At 48.0% G+C, this 10,489-nt stretch overlaps 1 protein-coding gene across 1 annotated transcript in view; it reads right to left on the bottom strand.

Moving 5' to 3' along the window:
- Window positions 1-329: 329 nt before the first annotated feature.
- The window catches only part of LOC104621989 (protein NLRC5-like), a gene marked incomplete at both ends in the record, with an annotated part of 31,106 nt that continues 20,946 nt past the window's right edge, over window positions 330-10,489 (bottom strand). The window contains 10 exons of the mRNA XM_010288628.1: window positions 330-413; window positions 3,104-3,187; window positions 3,352-3,435; window positions 4,412-4,495; window positions 5,571-5,654; window positions 6,991-7,074; window positions 8,028-8,111; window positions 8,812-8,895; window positions 8,989-9,072; window positions 9,794-9,877. Coding sequence (XP_010286930.1) covers window positions 330-413; window positions 3,104-3,187; window positions 3,352-3,435; window positions 4,412-4,495; window positions 5,571-5,654; window positions 6,991-7,074; window positions 8,028-8,111; window positions 8,812-8,895; window positions 8,989-9,072; window positions 9,794-9,877 — 840 coding nt within the window. The remainder of the gene's footprint in view (window positions 414-3,103; window positions 3,188-3,351; window positions 3,436-4,411; window positions 4,496-5,570; window positions 5,655-6,990; window positions 7,075-8,027; window positions 8,112-8,811; window positions 8,896-8,988; window positions 9,073-9,793; window positions 9,878-10,489) is intronic.

The raw sequence follows: 10,489 nt of genomic DNA, 5'->3' as shown, positions 1-10,489 counted from the left end.
ACCTGAGGTCATTAGGTGATGTGAGTCATGTTCTAGAAATACCAGTTTGTCTTCCCTGACTCAAACAGGAGGCCTTCAAAGACTAGCTTCTGCTTAGATACCTACACTGCAAACACCTTGAATAAAACAAGTGCTACTTCAGTGCCTGTGTATCACCCAAGCAAGGCTGGCCCGCTGGTGCATGCAGCAAGGTTACGCAAGAAGTTAAACTGCGGAAACCTGTCTGTCTGTTGTTCCTAATGTACGTCCCCTTTTCAAGAGTGCTGTGATTGAAGGCTCAGTGACAGAAAAACAAGTCTTCCTGGGGTTGCTCTCAGGGCTGTACTCACTCTAACACCTTCAGCTTTTCCATCCTTGGGAGAGCACTGGCCAACTCTCGGGCTCCTCCATCTCCAAGAGTGTTCCAAGATAGTCTAAGAGAGACAGGAAATCTCAACTGTGAGTCAGTCGATAAATGCAAGGGGAACAACAGCAGTGCTGTGATACTACCCCCTCATAGATTAGCCTATTTACAAGGGCTTATCCCTCTCTTATCGTGGCAAGTAAACGTTACCCTGCTTTACAAGTTTAATTTTGAGGAGTTTCCTCAATTTCACCACATTTCCATGTATGGTAAGACACCAGGGAGTGTCACCACAGAGCCTGCAGACTGTGGTTATGTCCAGAGTCCTGCAGGCCCAGGGAATGAGACGTGAAAGATAGAAATGACTGCTCAGCACACAGCTTTACCCCAGGGCAACCCCTCCTTGGTGCTGATGGTGTTAAACTATTGCAGCAGCTAAGTCTTAAAGCCACCTTTTGACTCTGAGCTCTTTCAAAAGATAGCTCGAAGGGCTCTTGAAAGGCTAGGTTTTTCACTTTTTCATGCGTTAGCAAGTGAGAAAATTCTTCAGATCCTTTCTTCGCTACTGGCTGAACAGCCTGGCCATTTCCTTCTCACCTGGAAAAGAGAAACCTGGCATGGCACCAGCCAGTGCTTCGCTCAGCTGAATGATCCTGGGGCCACTCCACAGAGCCATTCCTCTACCCAAGTTGGGGAACTCCAGAATTTCTGCATAGCACGTAGGTGCCAAAAAAAGAAAGGCAGGACAGGATCCAGTTCAAGAATTGGGGCCTTCCACCAAACAAGTTCATGTCCATGGCCTGTTCTGGGATTTCATGGCTATCAGCGTATTGCTCACCATGTCACCCAGATTTCCCAATGACAGAACTCACGTGGGCTTCCACTGACACAGCAAGACCTGTCTTGGTTTCAGCCAGGATAGAGCTGGTTTTCTTCACAGAAGCTAGCGTGAGGCTGTGTTTTGGATTTGGGATGAGAAAATGTTGATAAGGTGCTGATGTTTTGAGTTGTTGCTGAGCAGTCAAGGACAGTCCGGCTTCTCGTGCTGGGCTGCCAGCGAGAAGGCTGGGGGTGCACGGGAAGCTGGCGGGGGACACAGCCAGGACAGTGACCCAGGCTGGCCAAAGAGAGATTCCCTACCATACGAGGTCATGCCCAGTACCTAAACTGGAGTTAGCCGTGGGGCGGGAATCGCTACTCGGGGATGAGCTATCGATCGCCGGGTGGTGAGCAATTGCTGTACTGGGCATCACTTGTTCTTGTACATTGCTTTGTCAGTATTATTATCGTTGTTATCATTGTTGTTTCCTTCTCTCTTGCTGTCCTATTAAACTGTTTTTATCTCAACCCACGAGGGTTTTTTCCCAATTCTCTCCCTCATCCCACTGGGGGAGCGGGGAGTGAGCGAGTGGCTGCGTGGTGCTTAGTTGCTGGCTGGGGCTAAACCATGACAGTCCTTTTTGGCGCCCAACGTGGCAAGATTAAGAGTCTCATGCTCTACCGACTGAGCTAGCCAGGCTCCTAACACTACTATTTAAGGAGAATTTGCCTATCTGTTAGTAATGCAGGACCAGTAACTAACCACATGGTTACCTAGTCTTAGTGCCATGCTGCAAGCAACACGCCTGTACACTGAACATTGCTTTACTCATCCCATTACTCCACTGGATTATTGCCAGACCTCTCTCAGGTCTAGCAATAAAATCCTGGCTTTGACCTACTGCCCTGAGACCTAAGATACCTGTTATCTCCACACAAATACCTGTGAGAAGGAAAGTCTGGTGGGCTCATGACCATCATAACACCCTTTTACTAAAACCATCCTCAAGGACTCTGCAGAACTGAGGCACATAAGAGTAGCGTGACAATCAAGTGTCACCCAGCTGGCCACCGCAGAGATGACTAGAGAGCCTAAGTGACGCACATCTATATCCTGATAAAGGAGTGATCTCAGCCTAGGAGGTCTGTACCCTGCCAGCACCTCAGGCAGTGTTAAGTCTTCATTAAAGCTACAAGTAGCTCAGGATTGATGAGACTGCTGCTGACCCCATCAGATCCTGTGTGCCAGAATTAAATTTAAGGTCCCTCTAGTGCAATGGGGCAAATTGTTTTTAAAAGGGCGTAAGCTGGAGCAGGTTCCCATCAGGCTCCTCGCTCAGGTTCTCTTGGGCAGGTGAACATGTCAGAATGCAGTCAGACCATCTATGCTGTTTATTGAAAACATGTTAAACATCCAGGCATCAGAGCAACCCCTTTTATTCCAGTGTGGAGAGCGAGATTGCAGCTGGTGGTACACTCTGTTCATCTACAGGATGAATTCACTTTGTTTTGAGCTCTCAATTCAGACTCTACAACTGCACAGAGAAGCTCCAGCTCTGCTCTGAGAGCCAGCTGTGGCCACAGTGTAAAAAAAATGGAGGCAAGACTTGGACCGTAGAGAACAAGGTGGGGAATCCATCCTGCCTCACAAAGCTGATGCGAAAAGACCAAGGAGAATGGGCAGAGTTCGAAGATGAGTGTTTTCCTCCATATTCTGTTCAGCTCTCCACATTCAGCTTCCAATAAGTTGCTAGTTATACCAGCAAATTTTTAGCACTGAATTTAGTCAGTTAGTAAATTACTAGTAAATTTATCATTAAAAAGTACTTAGGGGTAAGTATCAATAAGTACAGAAATGTACTGCAGCTGAAAATAGGAGCAGACATTAAAACAAGAATGAACTATGCGTTGAAGCATCTCCCCATCCATTCCCACACTCACATTATCTCCTCCATGGAAGGGCATTGTTGGAAGCCATGAGAAAGTGATTTTGAAGCATCGTCAGTGATTCCACAGAGTTTCAGGCTGAAGCAGCAGGGAGAGAAAAAACAGAGGGCACAATGTGCTGGTGTCAGGACTGGTGGGGAATATGGCACTGGTATCGGCACCGTCTGCTGCGCTCCTGCCCTGGCAATGCTACAAAGGCAGCCACCCTCTGCCCCGGCAGCCTTCAGTGCCCTGGTACTCACTCAATCTTCTGGAGGTGTTGAAAACACGGCAGCCCCTCAGACAGGGCACGGATACTTCCTTCCTCGAGGTCATTTTCTGATAAACTGTAAGAGTAATGAAAAAGCTTTGAGTAGCCACAGAAAAAGCAGGTACAGTCAAAGAAAAGCCATCACCAAAACATAACTATGAATTAGCAAGTCAGTAACTAGCACCCAGACTAAGTGAGGACTCCAGACAGCAGGGACAAGCCAGATTGGCACATGGCAACTCAGGATCAATTCCCTGCTTGGTAAAATGGGAATGACAGCCCTGCTCTAACTCACAGTGTTAAGTCTGTCCAGCAGTGAATTGCTTGCAGAGAGCAACGTGGGGTTATACCGGTGGCAAAGATGGACAGACCTGCAGCACTTGAAACTGGATAATAGTAAATTATACTGGAGTTAATGACTGGTGTAACTTGAGAGGACATGATGGCAAGGGAGAGTGGGAAGACGACGTTGCTCCCAAAGACTCAGGGGGAAGCAGTAACTGCCTTCCAGCCTTTACCAGGGTGTGCTGCTCTGTTCTCGTCTACCAGCAAACACAAGCCATGGCAATACCTCCCCTGCTCTAACATACCTCACACCTAAATTACCAACACCCCAATTCAACTTGTTATTTAATAATAAACACCCAACAAAGAACGCTGGCATCAAGGATGCAGGAGGAAGAGCTAATTCACATCACCTCCATTCTTTCAATTCCGTATTTAAAAATTCTATCACTCCTCAGGCTACTGCATACAGCAGTTCAGAGGCATGTGGCTACACAAAGCCTGGCAAACAGCACTGGCAGACAAGGCCCAAAGTGATCTAAGCTGCCCCGCAGGCAGCGCACTGCAATGACCTTCAGAGAGTGTCTCCTCTCATCCTGCAAAAAGTGCCTACCACGGGTGGAGGGATTGCCCTCTGCAGAGTCACCCTGAGCACGGAAAGAGCCTACGTGACAGCCTCAGGCCTGCGGGCTGAGATGATTCCCATCCACGGAGTGACACCAGTCCATACGTTTGGCACCAGCCCAAGCGCACCTGCCACAGCCTACCTTATCTCTTCTAGCAGCCCACACGCCACCAGGGCTCTGGCCAGCTCCATCCCTCCTGCTGGCCCAATGTTATTGTTCTGCAAGCTAACAAAAGAAACATAAGCATTGAAAGATTATTTTAGAATAAAGCTGTAACAAAAGCTCATATTCAACTTGCCAAGAAAGTAACTGCTGCATCTTTTGAACCAGTGCCCAGTGCTGGTGATAACCTGCGTTCCTTGTTGATTAGTCTTAACGGAAGGGCCTGGAAAAGAGGGAGGCAACAGTGGGGGCCAGCAATGTGGCTAGCAGGTCACACGTCAACGACATTTAGCCCGAAGGACGTGCAAGTTCAGTGGATTTGCCCCCACTCGCAACGAAGGAGCGGTCAGCCAGTCGCTGCAGAAGCAAAGGCTGCACAGTACTGCCAGGAGTCTGCCTCCAGCTCTGTGCACGTGGGATCCGTTGGAGGTGAGTGAGGAACAGCCTTAAGAACAAAGAGCAGATGGGCAATCTCATGTCTGCAGATTTTCCAACACCCTTCCAGTGAAGACAAGAACCTACCCAGAGGACTAAAGTCTCCCACCACTGCAGTTCCTCTTCTAAGCTATCTTTTGACGATACTTTAGACACAGGCTGGAGGACACGCCGCTAGGCTAATTGAGCCCAGTGAGCTCTTCTGGCTCACCAATTTCTTGCTTTGCTACTGTAGAACAGTATGAGAAAGTCCTATGTGTTAGAGCCCTGGAAAGACTCCCATAAGAGGTTTAAAAATATAATACCACTGAGTTCAAGGGGGAAAATGACTCAGAGGTGCCTGCACAAAACAGCGAGGAACCACAAAAGGTGCTCTGTGTTTATGCTTACATTACATTGCACCAGAAGGAGAGGACAGCCAGAGGCGTTAGAAGCTAACATACTCAAAACCAATTTTAAGGGTTATTTTACTGTATATACAAAGCCTGGTTCATCTCTAAACTTAATGCCGCAAGAGATTACGGAAGAACAGTTGATGTGACTTGATGAAGCAGAGTTAACTGTGGAGGGTTTCTCAATCCTGAGACACTTAAAATAACATCTAAACAAGAGCCCAGCGCACCACAGCAGTCCATGCCTTCTTTCAGGCATCCCGCATATTTCCAGGATATGCAGCTTTCCTGGGGCAGAGGCTGACACTTACTGCAGGATCTTGAGGTTGGTCATGTGAGGCAGACAGAGGGCAAGTTTCACTGCTGCCCTGTCTCCAAAAACATTCCTTGACAGTCTGGAAGGAGCAGAAATGAAATGTTACTGGCAGCGAACTACAGAGCCTCATTAGTGTGTCACCCACACGTATCTGCGACCCCCATTCCTCACTCACATGTGCATGGGACTATGTTGAAAGGAGCTAAAGTCCATGATTCAAAGGACACTGAGAGTGGGAGGAAAAAAAGACGAGGTTTTGTAATCCTGCAGCAGGAGTGAAACAGGGAAGTAAAATTGACTTGCACTTCAAAGCAGCACACTGATCTCCTTCCCTGACTAGGTTGTCTTGAGCTGGAATTAAGACCAAAATTGCACTTTTTAATATGTGGCCTTGGTCCAGTACGCTGTAATCTGAAAGCTGTATGAATAGCTCCAGCATTTTAACTGTAACAGAAATAATTTTTTTCTGATCTGTTATTTCTTGAATTATTTTATTTCTTTAATATAGCAGGGGCACGTTAGTTCTATAAACTGGTCTGCAATGGAATGACTGATAATAAATCTGGCTGAGTAAAGTCTCTCTCTGTCATTTTCCCTCCATTTTTGCTCAGTTGTGGGCCCGTCACCACAAGAAGGATGTTGAGGTGCTGGAGCGTGTCCAGAGAAGGGCAACGGAGCTGGGGAGGGGTCTGGAGCACAAGTCTGATGAGGAGCGGCTGAGGGAACTGAGGTTGTTCAGTCTGGAGAAGAGGAGGCTGAGGGGAGCCCTCATCGCTCTCTACAACTACCTGAAAGGGGGCTGTGGTGAGGTGGGTGTTGGTCTCTTCTCCCAAGTAACCAGCGATAGGACGAGATGAAACGGCCTCGATTTGCACCAGGGGAGGTTTAGGCTGGATATTAGGAAAAATTTCTTTACAGAGAGAGTGGTCAAGCATCGGCACAGGCTGCCCAGGGAGGTGGTGGAGTCACCATCACTGGAGGTGTTCAAAAAACGTGTGGACGTGGCACTTTGGGATATGGTTTAGTGGGCATGGGAGTGTTGGGTTGACGGTTGGACTTTATGATCTTAGAGGTTTTTTACAACCTGAATGATTCTGTGATTCTGTGATTTTTGCAGCCATATACATGAATGCCAATTTCTCAGGCAACACAGGCACTGCTCAGCCCATACGCCTGTGACACTGGCTATTAAACTGCAGATTGATCTCCTCCCCACTGATGCAGTCTGTACGGTTCTTGGGAATCTCCAAAAGACTGCAGTGAACAAGCAACCCCCAAACTTCCCACACCCAGCACCACACATTCCTATCCCATGTAGCTGTGAGTTTTGACACTGCACTCATAAGAATCAGTCGTAAAAATTACTTTGGCTTTACTTCAGCTTCCTGAAAGGACACTGGAAACTACACACTTACAGTAACTCCTCGATGTGCGTGCAATAGGCAAGAGCCTCCATCAGCTTCTCCCCTCCAGCAGGACTAGGACTGTTCCCAGAAAGGCTAAAATAAGCATGAAAGACTCTCAGTGACTGAACAAGAAGCAGAAGGCACCAGCTTAAGGTATTTCACTGTTTGCCTGGTGATGGGAGACATGGATCACTACACTGATGGGTTACACGGGGCTGCAGTGGTGTGTCCAGAGACACAGGCCTCCGGAAAATGGCCTTGGGGATTTGTGGTGTGTTTTTGTCAAGTACTGACTCACTTCTGCTCCTGCAGGTACTGGGGGGAAGGAGCAGTTGTCCCTCTCCTAGGCAGAACTGGGAATTACCTTTTCTTGTTCGAGTCATTTCCAGGTTTTTAATTTCAAAAAATTACAAGGCATACCCCAGAGCTGAGCCTAACAAACAGCCTGGATGCTCTAATTTCTGTTACCTTGGAGGAGGGACAGTTTGATTCTCTGTATCTGACAGAAAGCCTTGTCTAGAGGCTGTCTCCTCGCTCTGACAAATTCTCAATTTCACCTCTACTTCCACTAGCAAAAGAAAGCAGCGTAGTTACGCTGGGGGCCACCACACTGGGAACCCTACGTAGCCTGAGGAAAGGTGCCATGTGGATGTGAGACTTGTACGATCCCCTGCAAATTTGCAGATTTACTTTCCAGGACACAACCAAGGCAGGGATCAGCCCGTTCAAACAGCTAGCGAAGGCTGGCAAACACCCACCGCAGTCCCTGGGGGTGTCTGCCTGAGGACATGGCCGTAACCTTCACTCTCAGAGAGTCTCCGCACTGGCAGAAAAAGTCAGTGCCAGTCCCAGCTCTACGTAGGGAGAGCAGGAGAGGGAACAACCTCTACTGGTTTGGTAGATTTTATATCAGGTCTTTAATGACATTGACAACACTGGAAAGTGGAACATCATATAAATGAAGGCGGCACAGGGCTTCCCACACAGGCTTCCCCGCCAACTGTGGCCATAACCGAAATCACTGCAAACAAAACAAAGGGACTTACTCGATTCTCTTCAGGTTTTGCATTTCCAGCAGGACAGCAGCTAGATTTATCAGGCCTGGATCTCCAATCTTGTTGTGGCTTAAACTTTAAAGAAGAGAAGAAAGGCTGGGTCGTAAAGGAAAATGCTAAGCACCAGGCGAAGTATGAGATCTTATTTAATGTCTCCCATCTGCTGGATGACACCTCTGACCTTAGCAGCAGAATCAAAGAGCTGCTTGTCTCAACTATCTCATGAAAGACAAGTAGCTGTTAATGAGGCATTAAAAAAATTGCAAAGAGCAATCAAAATCACTGGATCTTATTGATGGGTGGGAAATTACTTCAGCCAGAATACCAAGACGGGCAACAGCTGGTTATTATTTGCCAAAGTGCTACAGTGGAGAATGGACAGAATCTGGCGGGGGCAGGGCGCGGGGAAGGCAGAACAAGCCTGGGGTTGGCTCTAGATTCAGATCTTTTCACATCAGAAAGTGAAGGGTCCAAGGCTTTCCCAGGACAGGCCTCTGGCCCTGTTCTGGATCCCAGGGATTCCAGAGAAGATTTAAATCCAGAGGCTGTTTAATCCATTTTCTACGTGACTGACACAGAGTGGGGTTAGATCAAATTCTCCTCTTCTGAACATCAAGCTTTGACTTCCTCCAGCCCGAGGTACCTCATACATAAGCATTTCGCAACGTCCCTGCTTTTGTTACAGCATTGTCTATAAGCACATCTGGGCCCCTCCAAATGTTGACACTAGTAGTCACCTCTGCTGATGAGAGACTGCAAGGAAGGAGACACTTACTTGATTTCCTCCAAGTAGTGCATATTCCTCAAGGCTTCCGCGAGTCTGGAGCAGCCATCATTACCAATACTGTTATGGTTCAAGCTGGAAACAACATCCCCAGGAAAATGGACGTTAAGCTCTTGTTATTCAGTACCACAAGCCAGGCTGGAGGTTGAGCTGCAGTCACATACTTACATAAGCCTTTTCAGAGACGGCATTTCGCAAAGTGCCAGCACAAGCTTAGGAATGGCAGCACTGCCGAGTCTCATGTAGCCCAGGCTAAAAGATGAAATAGCACAGGAACAACTAACTACCTACCCACAGGCAGTCATGCGAGCTCTCAGAGCAGAGGAGAGCAGAACAAGGGTGGAAGAGAAGTGGGAGTGTATTTTAGTCCCTGTGAATAGTTTTCAGTGTTTTTTCTAATAGAATTCTACTGGATGCGTTTGGATCCTGATAAAATACCAAAGGAATCCCAAACCCCTGGAGTGAGAACCCAGCCGCTCATGGAGCAAGGTGCCACTATGACCACAAGATGGCAAAACTCTCCCAACAGCAACACACGGTCTGGTGGCACTTCGTAACAGAAGGGTGCCTTACATGTACGTGCCTGGAAAAACCATGTGTGTGCAGGCCACTAGATCATCCTCCAGGAGTGAAATGCTGGCTCTGGGACTGCTGCACGGGAAACACTGCCTCCCAGCGAGATCCATGCAAAAAAATACTTACCGAAACACTTGATTTCTCCACTGGACATTCCCTGCCACAGACTACTGATCTCTGTCTCTCTCACTCATTGTTCATTGCAAATAAAAAGGAATTGTTTTTTCTTCCCCATCTGAGGTCCTCCAGCCATCAGGAAAACAACATCTGTCCACAGTACAGGCAGAAGCGAGGCTGCAATTTAACTAAAGCTTCTAGAAAGACCTGGCGGACTCTGGATACAATACACTCAATACAGCAAATACAACACCACAAACAAATACAACACCACACTCACTTGAGCTCTTCAAGGGCCTGGCAATTCTGCAAGCCCGTGATCAGGTAATCAATTCCAGCTGGCATAATACTGCTAGAGGTCAGCCTGCAAAACAGCAAGGACCGAAGGAGGAGGTCGGGTCTCAGCACACTGGGAAAGAGGAGGTTACTTCGCTGACAGGCAAGCTGCCCCATCCCAAACCCCAGCCAGCAGAGACATCAGGGACCGGTAAGTTTGGAGATATTTCCACACCTCCCGTGTACAGGACTATGAGGACTAGGTAGTTCAGAGATATTCACGTGACGTACATGCACCAAACAACACAGTCTCTGCCCGGGCCAACCAACCCCCAGCATTTCACTGGGCAGAGGTGCCCTTTACAAGCCTGCCTCTCACCTACAGGCAGCTGAAGAGGGTTGTGACAAGGACTGAATGCTATTCATATATCAAAAGCTCTTTTACACAGTAGGGTGCTATAAACTTACCTACAATGTAAACAAGAGCCAAAGTCTCAGTCTCAAACTGCATTCGCTTCAGAAAGCGAAAGTGAAAAGTGAAGTTAGGGGGTGCTGGTTGACAGCGGCTGAACATGAGCCGGCAGTGTGCCCAGGTGGCCAAGAAGGCCAACAGCGTCCTGGCCTGTATCAGCAATAGTGTGGCCAGCAGCAGTAGGGAAGTGATTGTGCCCCTGTACTCGGCACTGGTGAGGCCGCACCT

The sequence above is a fragment of the Phaethon lepturus genome, unplaced genomic scaffold (assembly GCF_000687285.1).
Source record: "Phaethon lepturus isolate BGI_N335 unplaced genomic scaffold, ASM68728v1 scaffold14496, whole genome shotgun sequence".
NCBI lineage: Eukaryota > Metazoa > Chordata > Aves > Phaethontiformes > Phaethontidae > Phaethon > Phaethon lepturus.
Note: the sequence above shows the minus strand (reverse complement) of the source record. Positions and strands in the feature narration are given on the sequence as shown.